Raw genomic sequence first — 22,283 nt, 5'->3', positions numbered from 1 at the left:
CCTTCTTTCTTTCTTTCTTTCTTTCTTTTTCTTCTTCTTCTTCTTCTTTTTTTTTTAAGGCAGAGTCTCGCTCTGTCGCCCAGGCTGGAGTGCAGTTGGCATGATCTTGGCTCACTGTAACCTTTGCCTCCTAGGTTCAGGCAATTCTCGTGCGTCAGCCTCCCAAGTAGTAGGGATTAAGGCATGTGCCACCATGCCCGGCTAATTTTTGTATTTTTAGTAGACATGGGGTTTCGCCCATGTTTGGCCAGGCTGGTCTCGAACTCCTGGCCTCAAGTGATCCACCTGTCTTGGCCTTTCAAAGTGTTGGGATTACAGGAGTGAGCCATCGCGCCTGGACAAAAACAATTTCTTAACTTTGGCCTGTGAGCCTCTAGGCTTCTCTGTGTGTGGAGTTCTTTGTCCAGCCCTGGTAGACCTGAGGTCATTAGCTCTAAGGTTAAGACTCTTGTTAGCAAAGGCCTATACCATACTGGAGCCGAATTATTTTAGGGAAAGGATTTAGAATCATAGCTTATAAGAAGCCTGATTTATTGTTCCAGTGACCCAAAGTTTTGTGTTTGTTTGTTGTGTGTGTGTGTGTGTATGTGTGTGTGACAATTTGGTTTGAAAACTCAAAGTTTTAAAAAACAAATTAATCAAATTAATCAAATTAATGCACAGCACCTGCTCTCCAGCCCGCTCACTCACAGGCCCGTGTTAGTGACTTAAGTGGATAAATGAGAGAACACAACTCAGGTTTTTGTTCTTCACTCCCCAAAGGAATTGTTTCAAACCTTAACCACTGATCTCGAGCCCCATCTCACTCCCTACTGCTGATTCTTCATGATCTTATCCAAAAGAGAATATTGACTCAAAAAGAGAACATAGAACCCACAAAGTTCCCTCTCTGCAGAGCATTCAAAGCCATTACACCACATCCTAGCTTACATTTCTGGCTCTGGCTCCAGTTGCACCTGGTTCATGCCTGCTATGCTCTGTCGTACCCATACAGTCAGGTTTTTCAAACACATGAACTTGGAGGTGAATGTCTTCAAAGCAGGGACAGTCACTCCAGTCTTCTGCTGTAGGTGTACCTCTCCCTGCTGCTTCACACCTGTTCTCATGCTTAATCTAGGCTACTTGTCTAAATCCTAAGGGTTCTGGCTTGGCAGCCTTAGTTCTAAATCAAGTTTCTAGAGTTTCAAGCTAGCAATACTGCTAACCAATACTGCTGTCCCACAGAGATTGGCTCAGCCTCTGGTGAGTAAATGAATGAACGAATGAATGAATAAAAAGAAGGAACAATACAAATCAAGAAGGCAAGCCTGGCTGCTTTTAAAAGGGAGCCTGCCATATATAAATAGTGTTCTTAAGTTGGTCTATCAAAATGCAAGTAATTTAGTGTCTTTGTTGTTATTGTCTTTTTTTTTTTTTTAATGTTTATGCTTGACAAGAGTACCCAAATCAAGGAAGGTCCAGTCATAGCAAGATCTCTCTTCCTCACGACCTGGGAGCTGGAACCCCGTGTACATGGCCCAGAGGGCACTGGGTTTGTGTAACACCAGAGTCAGCACCCAGTCTCTCCCTTGCATTCCCACCGCCACTGACAGAGAGGAGCAGGCACTCACACCATGAGGAAGACGCCTCCCGTGTTGGAGACACAGCCTCGGGTGGTCGGGGTAGCATGCCTGTCGTAGCCGCACACGCCACACAGTAAGCCCAGGTAGTAAAAAATCACGATGAGGGTCAGCAGAGAGCAGATGACCAGGCCACCCAGCCACCTGGAGAGGCAAGCACAGTGTTAGTAAACATGACATGGGCGATGCCACCCTAACACAAAAGTTGCTGGACTAAGGCTGGAGCCGATGAGTTATTCTTGGCTTCTAAAATCAGAGTCTTCTATCAATTCCTCAGAGGGCAATAATGTTGAACGAAAAGATCCCTTCCCACCCTTTGTCTTCCAATTCAACCAACGGAGAAAGTTTTATTTTGATCCTAGGTTTGCATTGTTCTTGGCAGTCATGGGATCATCGTTTCCTTGCTTTGCCTTGATTCCCACGGGTGTCACACAGGGTTCATATGCACAGTGCACTGAGCTTCTCCAAGGCTATTGATGAAAACACCCTTAAGATTTTTATGTTCTTTTAAGGTTTCTGATGTTCTAAGTGCCTATTATAATAATGAAGGCATATGGCTAGATCGTGATTAGACTACAGATAAAGAAACACTGGATTCTTTTCCCCGGCCTTTTTCTAAAACATTTTGTGGTTGCAGAAATATTTGGGGGCCGCTGTATTCTTTACTGAAACAGATTACGTGGCAGATGCATGGGGTATTTAGAATTTTATGAGCATCCTAAATCAAATACCTGCAGAATACAAATCTCAATTTCATAATGGTCCTACGAGACATTTTAGGATAATGGATCCTCAATTAGGCCTTACTGGCATTCCCGGAAGGTAGAACAACCTTTCCGGGCAGCAAGAGGCATTCAAGGGTAGTAATGCTTCCCAACATTTAAGACACTAAAAAACAAAGAATTTACTTCTGCTGGGTGTCTCTTGACAAAAGTCGCCACTGAAGCTTTTCATTCAATTAAGAGCAATCTCAGTAATTACAGTAATAGCCACAGGCAACCATTCTGGGGAGGTCTGTTCCAGACAGTGAGGGCACAAAATTAAATAAGTCACGGAGGCTGGCCTCAGAAAACTTTTAGAGTTAAAGGAGCATCCACTCAGTTGATTTTCTTTTTAAGATAAGCTCATGGTGTTAGGGCAGGGGAAAAAGGAAGGGAGATGGATGGCAGTCAGGTAGACAGGTAATGGTACTATTCTTTCTTGTTTGTGAAGCTCTGATCTTTAATGAAATTATAAGTTCATTGAGAAAGGGTCTGCCTTCTGTTTTTTCTGAGACTTGCTGGGGTGGCCCAGTCCCACAAGGGAATCACGGCAGGTGCCGCCTGGAGCTTGTTGTTTGTGTGGCAATGACAAAAAGCAGAGCCAGATGGAGCTTCAAAACCTACCTCCGCTGTATGCTAGCCAGCCTTAAGGAAGTCACTTCACTTCCCTGAGCCCCTCTCCTTGTCTATAAAACAGGGTTATAAATGGAACACAGCCCAGGGAATTTTTGAGAGGATTAAAAGAAATGTCATGCAGAAAGTGCTTGGTGGGCACACTGAAACTGTCTCTTAAATGGTATCGATTGCTATACTTTTTAAAAGTTTTTTTAAATTTTCATTTATTTATTTTTGAGATGGAGTCTCGCTCTGTCGCCCAGGCTGGAGTGCAGTGGTGCAATCTCGGCTCACTGCAAGCTCCGCTGCCTCCTGGGTTCACGCCCTTCTCCTGCCTCAGCCTCCTGAGTAGCTGGGACTACAGGCGCCCACCACCATGCCCGACTGAATTTTTTTGTATTTTAGTAGAGACGGGGTTTCACCGTGTTAGCCAGGATGGTCTCGATCTCCTGACCTCGTGATCCACCCGTCTCGGCCTCCCAAAGTGCTGGGATTACAGGCATGAGCCACCGCGCCCGGCCAATTGCTATAATTTTAATTATGTATCTTGTGGTCTTGTATAAGAAATAATCTACATGAGAATGAGTCTCCGGACTCCCCATGGGCTTGGGAGATATGAAGGGTGGCTGAGCTCCTCAGAGACAGAAGTGCATCTTACAAAATAGATGATCCTCTAAATTTCTTGAGCCTCCAAGTCCTTCCCTCCCCAGGGCTCTGGCTGGGATGTCCACTACCCTCACCCCAGGCCAAACCCCACCGCTCACCTAAGCTCTGGGAGCAATTCACTGGTTTCAAAGCACAGCTAAGAAAAGGATGCTCTTTCAGTAAGAACCAACCTCTGCATATTTATTTTATAAACCAATGTTTATATTGGTTTATAAAATAGAAAAGGATATTTCCCAGATGTCCTTCTTAATTACTTTAAAGCTTTAAAATCTCATTACATGCCTAGTTTGATAATTATAACTAGTATTCCAGAAACCACTAATGACATCAAAGTTGCAAATTATCAAATATTTGGCTCACAAAGGTCCAGACTTCAACTTAAAAAAAAAATGTGGACCGCTTTACAAATTTGCGTATCATCTGTACACAGGAGTCATGTGAACCTTCTCTGCATTGTTTCAATTTTAGTATATGTGCTGCCTGGTCTAAGCGAGCACTTCAACTTTTTTAACGAACATAAACTGGGGTTAACATATATCAGGTCATGGCCTCCTTGTACAATTTGCTGTCATAAGATGATCCTGGTGCTAACGTCAGATTTTTTATCTTGTTCTCTACAAAGTTCACTCTCTTAGTTCACCAGCTCCAAGGAGACACTCACCAGTATGAATCATACTCTTCCAATGTAGGTAAATTTCTGAGGATGTAACTTTCAGTGTTATTAACATAAACAGAGAATTCTGAGAGTATATCCTGAATAGGAAGATGCTGAGTTACATTGTTGATATCCGAACCAATGGAATTCAAGACCCTTTTGATACCTGAAAATGAAGATACCTTTGTTATGTGTTTGCAAACATGGAGGAAATAGAAACTTTGTTTTGGAACCGAACAGAAATGCCTGAACCACCTTTAGTTTTTCTCACATTATGTATGTGTTTAAAATATGATAAGATTCTACAACAAGCATGAATACAGCCAAGACCATCAAAAAGCAATTACTTAACAACAAAACAGCAAGCTGTGAGGACTGACTTTAATGAGATGGTATTGAAGTCAAGCCAGTTTCTCTCTTCTACTTACTTTACTTAAAGTAGATCAAGTGATTAAAATATATGGTGTGCAGACTATGTGCCAGGCACTTTTATAAATAGTAACTCATTTATTTCACTGAAGTAGATATTCTCATTCCCCATTTTACTAACAGTGACCCAGAGGCTCGCAGAGATTCAATTAATTGCCCATGGGTCTCTTAAAAGAAAGCTCTGGTAACGGGATTGAAATTTGGGTTTATCTGACTCTAAAGTCCTCATTACATGCTTTTGGGAAAATAATTAAATGACAACAACAATTTCTCCATCTAAGAAATGGTATTCAGGGCCGGGCACAGTGGCTCATACCTGTAGTCCCAGCACTTTGGGAGTCTAAGGTGGGAGGATCACCTGAGGTCAGAAGTTCGAGACCAACCTGACCAACATGGCAAAACCCCATCTCTACTAACAATACAAAAATTACCCAGTTGTGGTGGCGCACGCCTGTAACTTGGGAGGCTGAGGCAGAAGAATCACTTGAACTTGGGAGGCAGAGGTTGCAGTGAGCCAAGATCGTGCCATTGCACTCCAGCCTAGGCGACAGAGCAAGAGTCGCTCTCAAAAAAAAAAAAAAAAAAGAAAGAAAGAAAGAAAGAAAAGAAAAGCCTTCAGGAATGGAGTAATTCTCAAGGCCCCATTTAAAAACCAAGCAAACAAACAAAAAACACAAGTGACTCTGGGTGATATTTTTGTTAAAATTTTACCTGATTGATACAAATTGAGACTTCTTAGGAAGTACGTCTGTGTCTTTTCTATTCAAAAACCAATAGTAGTCTCAGTGGCCAGTTTCCTTTGCTATCAGTCTTAATATTTCAGACAGGAGTTAAGTTCAAAGAAAACCAGTTTTCTGGAGAGTGTCCATCACAACAGGTCCTAAAATCAAACTCACCTGGGGTGCAGGATTTCACCTGAACCAGTGCTCACATGAGTTCTGAAGGTGGCTGTATCCAAGTGATTCTTCACATGGACATACTAAGAACACACTAATCAGTTAAAAGTCCACTGATCCTGCAAGAGAGGTAAATCTCTTTGCAGCAGGAGAGACAAGATTAGCCGTTCTCAAAATATTATCCTGAGGCTCCCGGTGAACTTTAGGTAGAGAATAGATATGGTAGCTTGGTTGCAAATGTAATCACATAAAAATGGCAGGAAACTTTTATTCTTTTTGAGACAGGATCTCTCTGTATTGCCCAGGCTGGAGTGCAGTGGCATGATCATGGCTCGATGCAGCCTCAACCTCCTGGGCTCAAGGATCCTCCCACCTCAGCCTCCCAAATAGCTGGGACTACAGGTGTGTACCACCATGCTCAGCTAATTTTTTATGATTTTACTTTTTGTAGAGATGGGGAGATGGAATCTCACCATGTTGCCCAGGCTGGTCTTGAGCTCCTGGCCTCAAGTTACCCTCCTGCCTCAGCCTCCCAAAGTGCTGGGATTATAGCAGTAAGCCACCACACCCGGCCCTGGAAACTTTTTTAAAGTTTGTTTTTCACATAGCTATGACATCTAGAAATCAAAGACACAGAAGCAAGCAACAGAGTGTCAGGTGTTTGGATGTGACTCGTTAAGAAAGGACTGTTACTCCTTGGGGCTCATTGCTCGTGTGTGAAAACACCTGAGGATCCTTGGCCAAAAATGACTCAGTGGGTCTCTTGGTTACTTCTGAGATTTTGAGAGATGGGGAAGGCAGCCTTCCCGTCTTCTAGGAGCAGCTCCTAGGGCCTGTGCCAGCTTCTCAGCCTGGCTTGCCGTCACGCACGACATGGCTCTGTGACTTTGCTGCTCTGGCGACTCTACGTGACTGGTGCCCTCTCTTATCATATACCCTCTTCAAACCTCTCTCGATGTCCCAGGCAGCCTCCCACTAGCCTCTCCTCAACTTGTTTCCCTGGCACCAACCTGGTCATGGTGCCAGAGTGTGACAACAAGTTTGTGTACACATGGCTGACTAAAGGACAAGAAGAACTCATGGCTTATGCATCTCACAGCCCAGTGCCTGGCAGAGCCTGGCACAGAGTTGCCACTAAATAATCTGTTCAGGTTGGGATGAGAGCTAAGGACATGAAACTAAACACCTGCTACCCAGGCTGACAGAGCGGCACTGACCCGGCTCTAGGAAAACGCTGGCTCGTGCTCAGGCAATGGCACCATGCGCCATGGGCCACACTCAACTCACGCAGCACACTCTGCTGTGTCAGACTTACAAGGAAGGGCTGCACGTATGGGCAGGAGAGGTCCAGAGAGGGGAAACCAAAAAATTAAACACAGAGATTAGTGAGCAGGTGACTGTCAGACGTAGAGCATGCATCAGCCTTCAGAGGTTAGCACACGAAAGTCTGAACCCTGTCCTTAACATCTTAATATTTTAAAGTAGAATCTTATACTACACAAAAGGAAACCCACAAAACATCTAAAGTGTTATGTAGCAAAATAAAACACTTTTTTACTCAAACTCTTCACGGGTCAAAAAAACACTATTAGGGAAAAATAATCAAGTATCTCTAACATAACATTTTAAAACCACTTACTCAACAGATAAAAGCAGCACCAAATTGATTTTTCAAAGACATAGAAGATAGCTTTACATAGCTTCAGAGATTTCTTTTCTTTTCTATTCTTTTTTTGTTTGTTTGTTTGTTTTTGAGAGAGAGTCGCCCAGGCTGGAGTGCAGTGGTTAGATCTCGGCTCACTGCTACCTCCACCTCCTGGGTTCAAGTGATTCTCCTGCCTCAGCCCCCCGAGTAGCTGAGGTTACAGGGGTGCACCACCACGCCTGGCTAATTTTTGTATTTTTAATAGAGATAGGGTTTCACCATGTTGGCCAGGCTTGTCTCAAACTCCTGACCTCAGGTGACCTACCCGCCTTGGCCTCCCAAAGTGCTGGGATTGCAGGCGTGAGCCACTGCAGCCAGCCCAGAGATTTCTTCTTCAAGCAAATAACCCAGGTTTGTCTCTATCATTGCACAAAGAACTGCTACCACTGCATTCTCTCCTTCTGTACGTTCACCCCAAATCCCATAACCCAAATACAGCATGATTCAGTAATTTGAGTAGAATCCTCTCCACATTGATTCTGTCTCTCCAAAATTGTAAGCAATCTTAGGAGCCTAAAATACTATTGCGTCAGCATCAGTGGACAGATTAAAATCTTCCTAACGACAAAATAAATCCTTTTATACAGTATTCCTTTTAAAAGTTTGATTTTAAGTTTATCTAGAAAATACAATGATCTACAGTTTTTCTCTTCAGAGAAAATCAGAATGAGTTTCCAAACTGTGGCTGCTATAAGGTCTCAAGGCACACACTCTAGGGACCTGGATTACACTGTGGCTCTCAACCATGTGGCAGCTGCCGGCTGGGCTGAATGATGTTTATCAATGTTCAATAACAGGTTTGTTCTTTTTTTTTTTTTTTTTTTTTTTTTTTTTTGAGACGGAGTCTCGCTCTGTCGCCCAGGCTGGAGTGCAGTGGCGCAATCTCGGCTCACTGCAAGCTCCGCCTCCCGGGTTTACGCCATTCTCCTGCCTCAGCCTCCCGAGTAGCTGGGACTACAGGCGCCCGCCACCTCGCCCGGGTAGTTTTTTGTATTTTTTAGTAGAGACGGGGTTTCACCGTGTTGGCCAGGATGGTCTCGATCTCCTGACCTCGTGATCCGCCCGTCTCGGCCTCCCAAAGCGCTGGGATTACAGGCTTGAGCCACCGTGCCTGGCCTTGTTCTTGTTTTTAAGTCACCGAATGAAGTGACACAATTGTAAAGCTCTGATACTCATTTCATTTTGATGGTTTTAATGAGAAACTGTTTTTTGTTTTTTGTTTTTTTTAAGGAAAAGAACAATGTAATACTTGGCAACACATTTCTCTGTACTGACCTTCCAATCAAAGAGACACAAAATCACCTCAAACTGTGAATCTCACCTGCTACGACGGTCTTGGTTTGGCTTTGCACTCTGTCAGGTATGTCATTAAGGGATTGATAGCCCTGAAAAACATTTCAAAATAAATGGATGTACACGGTAAGTTGAAGACTAGTTGACTAGTCACTCATTTTGCAACTTAGTACGAGTAGAGAGGCAAAATAAAAATATAACATTCATCTTAAGGGTGAAATGATCATTATATGGTCATCAAGAGTCTAAAAAAATTCCCTTTAAAGAGCATTGTCTTTAAATTATATCAATCAAAGATCATGTTAGAAATTTTTCATATGGGGGTCTCCATAATTTTAAAAATCAACATATTTACACAGAGCCTAGGTACTATTATGGGCACATACATCATCTATACATACATATATATATAGTATACACATATACTCCCAGTGGTTCTCAACTGGGAAAAATTTTGTTCTCAACTGGGGTATGTTTGGTAAAGTCTGGAGACATTTGGGTTATTACAGTTGGGGGTTGCTGCTGGGATTGTGGGGGGAGAGGCCAAGGATGCTAATAAATACCCTACCATGCACAGGAGAGCTCCCACCGCGAAGAGCCGTGCACGGTGTCAGCAGTGCTGAGGTTAAGAGACCCTGATCGGTACAGTATCCCATGTGCAGACAGAAGGTAAATTTCTAAAAACGGAATCTTACTTTCTAATTAAAAATAAAATTAGAAATATAGTGTAACTGAAAAAAAAAAAATTTTATATATATCTCCCAAAGCATGGCTTACAGAGGATACAACTGTGGTGAGGGTAGAACAAAAAGAAAAAACAACCGTGCCAAGTGACAGGGCTTTGGGGCTAAACCCCCATGACAGGGAAATATCATTATTTCCAAATAATTCAACTAAACGTCCAGCCTTTCCTCTGGAAGGGGTTTGGTGAGTGTTTCTTCACCGTCTGCTGGTGTACTTAGCTGTCTGCCAGGGAAAAGTACAGCACTTTCAACCTTCATAAGATTGATGGTGCCAGCCAGTTTCCACCTTAGCCTAGCTACATCAGATGTTACAAAATGAACATCATGACTTCTGTTTCCTCCAAGGAGACTAAGCTAGTGAGCACGCCAGTGCTTGTGTTGGTTTTCTGTGTGCCTGACTCTTTGACATTCGTCTGTGTCTGGACTTGCAGATGCCATGGGGGATTTCACAGCTGGAAAGTGTCTTACAGATCTCCCGGTTCAATGCCTTCTTTAAGAAATGAAGTAACACCAGAGTGCAAAGACCAAGAAATTCTGAATAACTTGTTTAAGGGCCACTTACTTTGTCAGTAAGTGTCTAGTAAACATATGTAGGCAAGTGTTTAACCCACTTACGCTGAAGGTTGCAAATATTTTTTGTGAAAAATCAGAACCTGGTGATGACATTTGGCAGTAGGATATAAATAACTCCCACGAGCTTAGCGTTCCAATAATGGAACACTAAGCATAAATGGGTTGAGATTTGAGATGTTTTTACATCCATGCTAAAAGACAGAGTCAAGAATAAAACTATCCTCTCATTTTCCCATAGGCCCAGGCACTCTGCTGAACCATAATCTAAAAAGAAATATTTATTGCATTTTCAGTATCTATTGGTTGAATAAACAGCAACATTTCGTAAGCTACTGGGGAAATCAGGGAATTCCAGACCAATGCTGTCCCTGCCTTTTTGGGGGTTTACAGTCCAGTGGTGGGAAGGGAGACATTAAAGAAATCACTACAGTTATGAGGAAATTAACAGAAAATATTTGCAATGCTGCAAGAATGTATTAAAAAGCGTTTGACCTAGTCAAGAAGCCCAGGAAAGGCCTGTTAAGAAGGTGATATATGGACTGGGCATGATGGCTCACACCTGTAATCCCAGCACTTTGGGAGGCCGGAGGTGGGTGGATCACCTGAGGTCAGGAGTTCAAGACCAGCCTGGCCAACATGGCGAAACCCCTACTAAAATACAAAATCTACTAAAAATACAAAAATTAGCTGGGTGTGGTGGCACGTGCCTGTAATCCCAGCTACTTGGGATGCTGAGGCATGAAAATTGCTTGAACCTGGGAGGCAGAGGTTACAGTGAGCTGAGATCATGCCACTGCACTCCAGCCTGGGCAACAGTGCAAGACTCCATGTCAAAAAGAAAAAAAGAAGGTGATATATGAAGCTTAAAAAACTAAGTAGTGGCCGGGTGCAGTGGCTCATGCCTGTAATCCCAGCACTTTGGAAGGCCAAGGACGGGGGCAGATCACTTGAGGTCAGGAGTTTGAGGCCAACTGTCCAACATGGTGAAACCTTGTCTCTACTAAAAATATAAAACTCAGGCAGGCATGGTGGCACACAGCTGTAATCCCAGCTACTCAAGAGGTTGAGGCAGGAGAATCGCTTGAACCTGGGAGGCACAGGTTGCGGTGAGCCCAGATCACACCACTGTACTCCATCCTGGGCGACAGAGGGGGATTCCATCTCAAAAAATAAATAAATAGATAGATAGATAGATAGATAGATAGATAGATAGATAGATAAATAAAATAACTAAGTAGCAAGGCTACTAGGAGGGAGGAAAAGAAGAGAGCGCCAAGCAGAGGGAAGAGCGTGTGCAAATGCATGAAGGTGGGAAAGAACAAAAGGAAACCAGTATAGCTGACTCACTGGCAGAGGGGGGACAGCATTCTGTATTAGAATCAGTGTGGGGTTCAGCATTACACCCACTAAATTCTGAGGCCTAGGAAAGCAGAGGTCATGTTCTTCTTGATCTCTCATGGTCTTAGCATGCCGCTTCACACATCACAGGTGCTTAACAAAAATCCTGGGAGCTGGAATGGCGAACACGATTGCCTGGAAGGTAATAGCTATCACCCTTCTTGGTAACCCTTCTCTGGAATTTCACTGTTTTGCTGTTTCCCACTTTCTTACGTACTAGTCCACCCTTTAAAATTATATAAAATCAGCGATTGTATTTTTTCCAAAAAACATACCTGTTGGACCAGGCCATCCAAATCTGTCCTAAGAACATTATTAACTTTGTCAAGTTCTGCATCCACAGGTGGAAGCTGAAAATTTATAAAACGAAATATAAGACGAGGCTGTTACCTTCAAAACGATTCCTCATAAAGAAAGAAGTCATTGTATATCCAAGTCCCAAAGCGGCTATACTATAGGGTACAATCTCAGTTTCTTTTGAACAATAGAGCTTTATTTGGGAAAAACACAGCTCAGACCCTCCTTGACAAGCACTAATTTTTTTGATGTCTGGAGGTCTCTTGCTGTAATCAGCTAAAAAAATGAGGCAAAGAAATTTAACACAAATGTAATACATATGACTTCACAATTTCAAATACTAAACATTGTTCAATAAAATTGTAAACAACCTTTTTAAAGTCATGTTTAAAAGCAATGTAGTCAGTGGTTATTATTAGTGAGTAATCTGGAATAGTTTTTCCACTTACAGCATTATACATGGATTTGAAGTGCTCTGGCTCTTACCAACACAGGGACAAACATCATATGCCTCTCACATGATCTCCAAGAACATAATATCACTACTGTGATATTTCCCTGGCAAATATGAGTAACTTTAATCCCAAGAAAACATCAGACAACCCTAAACTGAAGACCATTCTACAAAGTAAATGGCCTGTTCAAAAATGTCTGTGTCACAAAAGAAAAGACACACTTAGAAACTGTTCCAGATCAACAGGAATGAAAGAGACATGACAATAAATGACAATGTGTAATCCTGGCCTGGACCCGGGACTGGAAAAAGAGAAGATAGTTATAAAATGCATTTTTGGAAAGATCAACATTTGAATGGACACTGTGGATTAAATGGTAGTGTCGGGTCAATGTTATCCTAATTTTGATCATTATATAATGATTATGTAAAGTTATGAAGTACAATAAAATATTTAGAGGTAAAAAGGCATGATGTCTATAACTTATCCCCAACTTACCTTTTGAGAAAAAAATGCATATTATTTTATGAATGCATATATTAAATGATATGAACAGAGAGATAAACTGATAAAATACGATAAAGCACATGGTGCAAAATGGTGACCCTTGAAGAATGTGGACAAAGGGTGTGTGAACAGGAATCCGTGCATTCATCTTGCAGGTTTTCCACATGTTTGATACAACATTAAAAATAAAAAGTGCCCCCCAAAAAGGATCTATCTCAAACAACTCAGATGCAACTAAGCTCTAAAAAACTGTTCAATCAAAAACAATTATAGTGATATCCAGACAGAGATGTTGCAGGTGAAATGTTTGAAAAACAATGGAATGAAATGTAAGAGTGAGAAAAAGTGTATCTATACCAAAATGTTATTTTATATAAAATGTGAGGTGTCCGGGCATGGTGGCTCATGCCTGTAATCCCAGCACTTTGGGAGGCTGAAGCAGACAGATCACTTGAGATCAGGAGTTTGAGACCAGCCTGGCCAACACAGTGTAACCCCATCTCTACTAAAAATACGAAAATTAGCCAGGCGTGGTGGCGGGTGCCTGTAATCTCAGCTGCTCGGGAGGCCGAGGCAAGAGAATCACCTGAACCCGAGAGGTTGGAAGTTGCAGTGAGCTGAGATGGTGCCACTGTACTCCAGCCTGGGCAACACAGTGAGACTCCATCTCAAAAAAAAAAAAAAAAGTGAGATGTGTATCTAACCAAATAAGTTAGACATCATTAATAGACGTGGCCATTTTACCTACATCTCAGAACTTTATATAATCCAAGTTGTTCCAAATTCTTTTTAAAAAATCTTTTCTTTGGGAAAATGGGAGATTTTTCTTCTATTTCAGCATACGCAGTTAATAGACTAAGCACATCATTTAAAATATTTTTTAACTCTTAAAGGTCTACATGAATATATTGTTTCCTTTTCTCCTTGTAAAGCTGAATTAATTCTGATGTGTTTCATTCAGGGGCAGAGAACTCCCACATAGTGGTTCCCTTTTACTCCTTTGTTCCTGCTGTGGTCATTCCAATATGGTGATCAAATGACTCAAGAAGGGTGACAGAGGCCAGGGGCTGACCGTTCTCCAAGTCAGGCCACCGTGCACTGGATAGATCACCCTCGCTTAGCCCTGCCTGGCAGTCCCCAGCATGCAGCCCTTGACCATGGCAAACTCATGCCTGCTCACCTGCCTCAGTTCAGGGTTGCTATTCAGCTGGCTTAGAGACAATCTGATGCTGTTGCAGGTTTCACTTGATGGACGCACTGAGCACAGAGGGTCATTGAGAGATGCCCGCAGGCTAGTTTTCACGCTGGTCAGACTGCTGCTAAGCTGTGTGCTTTGCTGGTGCAAGCTCTTCAAGGTGCTGTTCATGTTCTCCAATGCCTCTTTGGTCTCTTTGATTGCTGTAGAAACACAGCCCACTTCAGAACAGACACGCCAAGTCCTTCCTCATCTACAAAAGTGTGTCTAAACGGACGTGGGATGGACTGGTAAATGACTTTAGATGGCAGTGAGAGGGACACAGTGCAAGGGACAGGCTGAGGGGAATACAGGAGCATCGCCAGGCTGCTCTAACAGCTGCTCCACCCAGCTCTGCTCTCCCGCTTAGGGTCTCTTTCCAACAAGAAGCAGGGGGACAAGCACCAACCCAGGAGCGTGATGGGGACACCTCGATGCGGCATTAACCGGCCAGCAGTGGTCAGCAAAGTCATCACCACCCAGCCTCGAAGAGGTCAGTCCAAACAAGTCAATCCTAGCAGTTTAAATGCACATCAAAATGGATTACATCCAGATGTATTTTAGCTCTAATTATTCTAAGAGTTGGAATCAAAACTAGCACAGTAGTTAAGAGCACGGTTTTAGATTGAGGCCAGTCTAGGCATGGATCTCAGCTTTGCTATGTGCTGTGTGACTGAAAATAGACTCCTGAACCACTCTGAGCCAACTTCCTCGTCTTCAAGTACAGAAACACCACCACGTTCATCATGCAACAGGGGGGTTAGATCAGTCAGATGAAAATGCCTCAAAGGCAGTGGTCTATCTGTTTAATTTCGGAAGCCCCACCCCCTAGGACACATTCTTGTACAGAGAGTACCCAACTAACAATAGTTCAATTTATGATTTCTCAATTTTGTGATAGTGGAAAGCTGTATGCATTCAGTTAAAATCGTACTTCGAATTTTGAATTTTGAACTTTCCCAGGCTAGTGATATGTGGTAGGATACTCTCTTGCAGCAGCGAACCACAGCTGCCAGTCAGCCATGCAATCAAGAGGGCAAACAATGCATATTCTACAGTGTATTAAAAGCATTTTCAGCTTACAATGTTTTCTCTTCACCATGGTTTATTGGGATGTGACCCCCATCGTGTATGTGGAGGGGCATCTGTACTAGGAAATCCAGATTAATTGTTTGCTATCATGATTTATCTGGATGGTGGAGCTACCTATACATGACTAGGAAGGTAGGGAATTACAACTTTTTTCTATAGTGGCTTAAAGCCACAGCAGTACAAGATGTGAAATTTAAATTAGAGGGCATTGCTCTTCTTCTAAGCAAATAAATCTTCTTGGTCAGGTCTTTGCTCTGTGGCTCACGGAACAGATGGTTGAGGATCAAGCCGCAGTTGGGTGTTTCAAGGAAAAGTATGAATGCCCTTAAAAACTGGCTTCCACATCCTTTCCTGGCAGCCACATAACAGATAATACTTGAGTGCTAAACACACACACACACATTTTAAAAATGTTTTCATGTTGAGTCTAGCCAAAAGTAACCTGAGGTTGCATTCCAGTTCTGCTTCTATCCTGCTACAGCACATCTGGCAAACTCTCACTTCTCAGGACCTCAGTCTCATCTATAAATTAGGGAGTGGGTTGGGTCACCTCCTGGTTACTAGAAGAATTTGATTCCAGGCTGTGCCCTAATAGCTTGTGGGGCTGAGCTCTTAGGAGATGGTCTCCCCCATGCTAACTAGGTCTGGTTAGATACTGCAACCTAGTACCCAGAGACCTGGGGAGGCTTCCAGAATTGAACTGTATCTTCCTTGGTCTCAAATTTCTGTCACTTTACCTGAATAGAAAATCTTAAACTCTGCTTCAAATAGTATTTTCTCTTGAATTTCAGTCTAATCATAGCTTAACAATATTTAAGATTATAATAATATTTAGGTCTATCAAAGAGCACCCTGGGTATCAGTTTTTCATCTCTCCCACCTATCATCCAGTATTGTCGGTGAAGCATGAAGCCTGGTATCTGGCTCATAGTAGAAGCTCAATAAATATTAACCACAGCAAAACAAAAAAGAACTCAGCTGCAACCCGAAATACACAGAAGTACCCCAGAAATACACAGAAATACACCGAAATACACCAGAAATACACAGAAGAACACAAAAGAGCAGGCTAAAACACACTTCACATTTTAATGTTCCATGGTTTACTCCTCACAGTCCTTTTCACTTTGACTTCAAGATAAATTATCTTAAGGCAAGAACCACCACCACTACCACCACCAACAACAACAACAAAAACAACGGAGAATGACAGGTGACAAAATAAAAGCATGGCCCAGGAAATGTGTATTAAGCACTGTTCATAACAACAACAACAACAACAACGGAGAATGACAGGTGACAAAATAAAAGCATGGCCCAGGAAATGTGTATTAAGCACTGTTCATAGCCATTCTAGGCTATGGATAATATTCTGTCATGTCACAGGGAGGACTCAGAAGTGATAAATACATGTTTTCCAAAAGCTTCAAAGTGTTTTATGTCTATAAACTATTAACTGGGTTGTAACTCTGGGAGTCAGTCCAGGCCCACCATCATCATATATATTATGTATCTGAAGTAAGTGGAAAAGCTATCTGAGGTTCTCAATTTTAGTGAATTACCATTTTACCAGCCCATAGTATATTTCCTTTATAGGTCCTGATCTGCAGTCCAAACATGATTTGTACACCAAAACAATGGCATGTTTCTGTTCTCTCCAAAACCCACTAAACACATAGGGCTGCAAAGCATTTTTAGCAAATAAACAAACAAACAAAAAAAAGAACTTTAATAGTAACACATGAGGCACTGAAGAGAAAAAGAGAATCTTTGAATCATCTTTTACCTAAAAACTACTATAATTCAGTTACGAAAAATTGCAAGAACATTGGGCAAAAAGTAACAACTACTCCAACGCATCAACCACAGTGCATCATTCATATACTTTTGCCCAGCCTTCACCATTACTTAATTTGGGGCTGGAAGAGACCTTGGATCTCTTCAATATTGCAAACATAATATATGCGATCTCTTCAACATTGCAGTCACATAATATATGTGATCTTCGTGGGCCTGGAATGACTCCCAGAGTTACAACCCAGTTAGTATGTTATAGACATAAAATACTTTGAAGCTTTTGGAAAACAAAAAGATCTTGTTCAATATTGCAAACGCACTGATGCACGAGGGATCCAGGCTGCAGGATGCCTGGCATCATCTGTGGCCATGTGAGCACTGGAATCCCAGATTTCCAATTCTCCCTCCAGAGGTGCACGTGTTGCCTCCTTGTGGATATCACCACAGCACCCTCCATCTTAATACTTTTCAAGGTACTAAGTCCCATCTAGGGTGGTCCAGGTAACACGGGCTCTTGCTAGAACAGGGTCTGAATCCCAACTCCACCACTTCGCAGCTAACCAATAGCTATGGACTAATATGTCTCCCCCAGATTCATATGTTGAAGCCCTAACTACTGATGTGACCTTTAGGTGGGTAACTAAGGTTAAATAAGGTCATAAGGATGGGTCCCTAATCCAACAGAACTGATGTTCTTACGAGAAGAGGAAGGGACATCCGAGATGAGTGTCCCAAAATGGAAATAAGACTGGAATGATGGACAGTGGCCAGGTGTGCAAGGAAGAAAGGAGTAGGGGAGGAGAGAAGGAGAAAGGAAGGAAGGAGGGAAGAAGGGAAGGAGGGAAAGAAAAAAAGGGAGGGAGGGTGGAAGGAAAGAAAGAAGGAATGGAGAAGCCATGCGGAAAAAGCCAGGACAGGAAGGCAGGAGGCAATGGTCTCTGAGGTCATATCCATTCTCTGGGTCTCCGTTTCCTTGCTTGGAAAGAAAATGCTTGGTGATGAAGAGAACAGATGTCTAGAGAAATCTAAGGCGTCAACAACAGAGGATGTTGTTTGTGATGTTATTGTCGATGTTGAGAATGTTGTTGTTGGCTGGACGCTTTGCAGGGTCAAGGAGAAAGGGAAGGAAAGGCCTTTCAACTAGTTAGGGCTCATCTTAACAATTCCTGGCCTGTTCTGCACATCCTCCTGTTTCCACGCATTCATCTCAGTTGTTGAACTATAAGGCATGCCAAAAGGAACGGGAATACTTTTCCAATTTCTACACAATTATCTTCTTTATGGACTACATTCTCAGGGATGCTAGCTCATGAAAGCAAAATTCATATTGGCAAAATGAGTGTTTTACATAGATGTAATTGTCGTCTCCAACAAGTACCTTGCAAGGACATTTTTCTCAACATTTGGAAGGGCCTGGGAGGTCTTTTTTCATTACAGTGCAGCGTGCAGTTTATCCACTTACATCATTGACCATGGAGGCTTAAGACATATATGTATATTCCTTCCTTGTAAGTTTCACTTTCAGGAAGGAAAAATGAATCAATTTCCCTCAGATGACCTAAATGTCTATAGGTTCCTCATCTTCTGTATCAGGGTCAACAAACTTTTTCTATAAATGGCCAGATAGATGGTAAATATTTTAGGCTTCGTGGGTTACCCTATGTCTCTTCCAATGACTCAGCTCTGCCATGAGAGCGTGAAAACGGCCACAGATGATATCTAAACAAATGCGAATGGCTGTGTTCCAATAAAACTGTGTTTACAAAAACAGGTGGTGGGCCCCTAACAAATTCTGCCCCTATCATCTGAAATGGCAACCCCTTTGGCACAAGCTTTAATAAAGAGCACAACCAAGCTATTGCAACACAGTGTCTTGACCTGAACTGTCTGCATGGCCACGGACGGTGGCTCTCCCCAAGCCAGCTCTCAGGGAACAAGAAAAGAGTGAGCGAGTCTGCCAAGCCCAGGGACTCCTGGATGGAACTTTCTTTGGTCATTTTTGCCTGCTGCTTACCTGTTGCCATGGACTTAATCTCATCAAGAACAGGGATGATGTTGGGCCTCAGTCGGTCAAGAATTCCGCCTCCTAGCACTGAATTGATACCTACATGCAAATAAGCACAGGGATGGTGAGGGTGGCCTCTGCTCATCTCTCCACCCCACCCTCATTCTCTCCACACTGCCTCAGCCTCTCCTGCTGCAAAACTCATTTGCATCGTGGACCCTGTCTAGGGGTGGACTCGTGTACGGAGATTTCTCTTCAGAGTCTCCACACCAACTGTTCCCCAGTGAAAAATTAATCACTACGACTCACAGACCCGGTATTTACTTACACCAGGAACATGGTGTTATCATCTTGACCTGTGTGTAACTCCCTCTGTATCTAATCTCTTTGACTAGACTAGAGTTCGAACCCAGACTGCACTCTGGTGGGAGCTGTCATGAGCATTATGGGATGCTTAGAGGCATCCCTGGCTTCACCCCACCTTTACCTCATTGTGACAACCGAAAATGTCTCCAGATGTCACCAAATGTGCCAAACGTCACCCCCCAGTTGAGAAGCACTAAGCTAAACCTTGGCATGCAGGGTTGAGCCCTCTCCATCCAGCCATTTCTGAAGCCACTGGTTGCTCTGAGGAGCCGGCTGTGTCTGTAGAGGGCACCTGGCAGGACAACAATCTTTCCCTCATGAAGGAAATGGAGAATGAGCGCTTGTGACTACAAGAATGCTAAAGCTTTCCACTAAGTGTAAAATGAAGAAACAGTCTTCATTTTGCCTGTGACATTCTTCCTGCTGCCCGTGAAACAGATGCCTTCGATGAGGACTAGATTCTAATCGCTGAGTAACAAATGACACGTCGGCAATAAGGCTAGGGAATCCTCTTTCTGTTTTCCCCCAACTTTCACGTATGTCATTTCTTAGTCCGTGTTTTATGGGAGATGAGTCAAAACAAAGAAACCAAAAAAATGTGAAGCAACTTTAAATTGTACTCACTGTTCAGATCTGAGAACGCCTTGTCCTTGGTAGTGTTGTACTGGGCCAATATATATTTGATTTGCTGAAAAAGAACATTCTGTGAAACCTTCCCTTCTAAGGTCCAAAGGCAATAAAAGGACAAAAAGAGATTTAATACACAAAAGTTTTCCTGAATCAGAGCATTTTGAGGTAACCAGCAAGTTCTTAGAGACTTTTCTATTCTCTGACAAGTTGGAACCCATGAGCACCACACATTTAGGCTGCTTCATGCTGAGACACTTTTTAAAACGATGTTCTGAAGATGTAATTCGTCAACATGCTTCTGGAGTACAGAAGAAAGGGAACCTCCTCTCCCATCCCATCCCCACCCTTCAACCATCCCATTGGCCTTCTCTAAAGACAATTTGTGTGTCCGTGAGTATGTGTGCATGTCCTTCCCAAGGAATTTGACATACCTATGCAGACATCAGTAAATGGATGTTTATAAAGCTGGATGGTTTCATTACAAGAGTAACTTTGTGCAAGTGATGGAAAGTTAACTATATAGCCAAAAAGAAAGGATAATAGGGTCTCAAAACTTTTCTTTTTAAAAAAAATCATAAGAGCCTTAGAAGTGTTAAGTCCTTTTATAATACATACTGTAATTTAAGCTATTAATAAAATTAAAATACCAATTCTGAAATTCGGCTTTTGTACTCTTTTGAAAATCACTTTCTGGGGTTTTATTTATTCATCCAGGACATTAACAGATAACACCAGTCTACGCTGATTCACTGTGTTTCTAGAAGGTTCGAATGAGATTCCAAATATACACAGGAACTCCAAAAAGCCAAAATTATAAAGCATCGCAGTACATAGACATGATGGTCTTTACCTCTGGAGTTTCATTCAAGAGAGTTCGCAAGTCCTTGAAATTGCTGTCTGCCAGTTTCCGACTCCTTTTGATCCGGGTTCTTACCTGGTGATTTGCCACAAAACCACAGAAGATGCCAATGCTGCAGGAAAAGGCAGAGAGAAGGAAGAGCATTTACTGCATGGTCCATGGTTCTTTGTCCAGGTCCAGGCAGCAGAGCAGGAGTCAGCGAGGAGCCCGCAGAAGGATTGGCCTTTCCTCTCCAGCTCCCTCTCCTGCCACAGCCTTCCCACCGCCATCCCACAGTCAAACCACCACACACGTAGGGGCTACAAAATAGGACTCAGTTCTCTCAGAGGAGGCAAATCTCCATTCTGTTCAAAATGACTCTCATCAATGGAACAATGTTCACAACAAATTGTGGAGGAAATAGTTGGGAAAAGGTTATAAGGCAGCATGCATGATCCAGTCCCATTCCTGTCCTCATGTGAATGTGTGTACACACCCTCCTGTGTGAACATATGCACGCACGTGAACACACACACACACACACATTCTGCTACCTGACCCCCCAAAGAAGGCTATAGAAAAAAACATCAAAATGATAAGAGTACTTGGAGCTTCTAAGGTTTTTGTTTCTCTAATTGTCTGTTAGTGCCTGTATTGTCCAGGTTGGAAAGAAACATGAGTTACTTTAGCATTAAAATGCTATGTGAGAAACCACATGCAACGGAGCACCTATGTATTATTTCATCTATGGAAAATGCAAAACAAGTGAAACGGTGGTGCTAGAAGTCAGTGGTTATGCCCAGAGCAGGGGTGGAATGGCAGAGTACCCTGTTCATGGGTGGATTCACTTCATGGACACTTATGCATATGTACTTGTGAAAAGGACACTTTCCTCCATGTGAAATATACTTCAAAAAAAGCTTCAAAAACGCCCTATGAAAGGCATCTTACAGGAAAGTCTTCTCTATGTGAAAAAAAACCAAAACGTCTTTTTTCAAGCCATCTAAAATGTCTAATGTAATAATTTTTAAGGGCTCTTACTGTTGACTAGTTACTAATAATCCTTTGACTTAAAATAATTTGACCAATTGGCCTGTTTTTGTGGCAAAGCCTTTGAATATATAGTTAAAATAGAAGGTGCTAATTGCCAAGGTTCTGTTGAATCTGGCCACTAGATGGCAGTAAGGAATTACATAAACATAGGTGAATTATTTTACCTGCAGAAGCAAGTAACAAACTTGTTAGTTTGTAATCATCCAGTGGAAGATGTAGACATGGTTTTAGAAGTAAGTTTTGCAAATAATAGGCAAACTTTAAAAACATATCAGATGGAGAAAATCGATACATTGCCTCTTCAGCAAAAGCAATGTCTTGAGGCTTTATATGTGCGTATAATTACGGGTAGGATGACTAAACATCTCATTTTTGGCACCTAAAATCCCATGTCCCCAGGAAACTTCTCCATCCTGGGTAAATGGGGACAGTTATTCACCCCACTTATAGTATAAATACATTCCAAGGAGCATTGTTTCATTACTGGTTTCAAAACATACTTTTCCGGCCGGGCACGGTGGCTCAAGCCTGTAATCCCAGCACTTTGGGAGGCCGAGACGGGTGGATCACGAGGTCAGGAGATCGAGACCATCCTGGCCTACACGGTGAATCCCGTCTCTACTAAAAAATACAAAAAACTAGCCGGGCGAGGTGGC

At 42.5% G+C, this 22,283-nt stretch overlaps 1 protein-coding gene and 1 non-coding gene across 5 annotated transcripts in view; both read right to left on the bottom strand.

The window, feature by feature from the left end:
- The window catches only part of PROM1 (prominin 1), a 115,237-nt gene that overhangs the window by 35,316 nt on the left and 57,638 nt on the right, over positions 1-22,283 (bottom strand). For all 4 annotated transcript variants that reach the window (XM_008017828.3, XM_008017834.3, XM_008017835.3 and 1 more), the window contains 8 exons: positions 20,587-20,707; positions 19,731-19,794; positions 18,750-18,839; positions 13,793-14,010; positions 11,629-11,703; positions 8,668-8,731; positions 4,323-4,482; positions 1,611-1,763 (listed from right to left, as the gene is read on the bottom strand). In XM_008017828.3, coding sequence (XP_008016019.3) covers positions 1,611-1,763; positions 4,323-4,482; positions 8,668-8,731; positions 11,629-11,703; positions 13,793-14,010; positions 18,750-18,839; positions 19,731-19,794; positions 20,587-20,707 — 945 coding nt within the window. The remainder of the gene's footprint in view (positions 1-1,610; positions 1,764-4,322; positions 4,483-8,667; positions 8,732-11,628; positions 11,704-13,792; positions 14,011-18,749; positions 18,840-19,730; positions 19,795-20,586; positions 20,708-22,283) is intronic.
- On the bottom strand, positions 4,047-4,158 carry LOC119627821 (U6 spliceosomal RNA). The gene has a single exon (XR_005244044.1). It is a non-coding gene; the product is annotated as a U6 spliceosomal RNA (small nuclear RNA).

Source organism: Chlorocebus sabaeus, chromosome 27, assembly GCF_047675955.1.
Source record: "Chlorocebus sabaeus isolate Y175 chromosome 27, mChlSab1.0.hap1, whole genome shotgun sequence".
Classification (NCBI taxonomy): Eukaryota; Metazoa; Chordata; class Mammalia; order Primates; family Cercopithecidae; genus Chlorocebus; species Chlorocebus sabaeus.
This window is presented reverse-complemented; position numbering and strand designations above follow the sequence as displayed.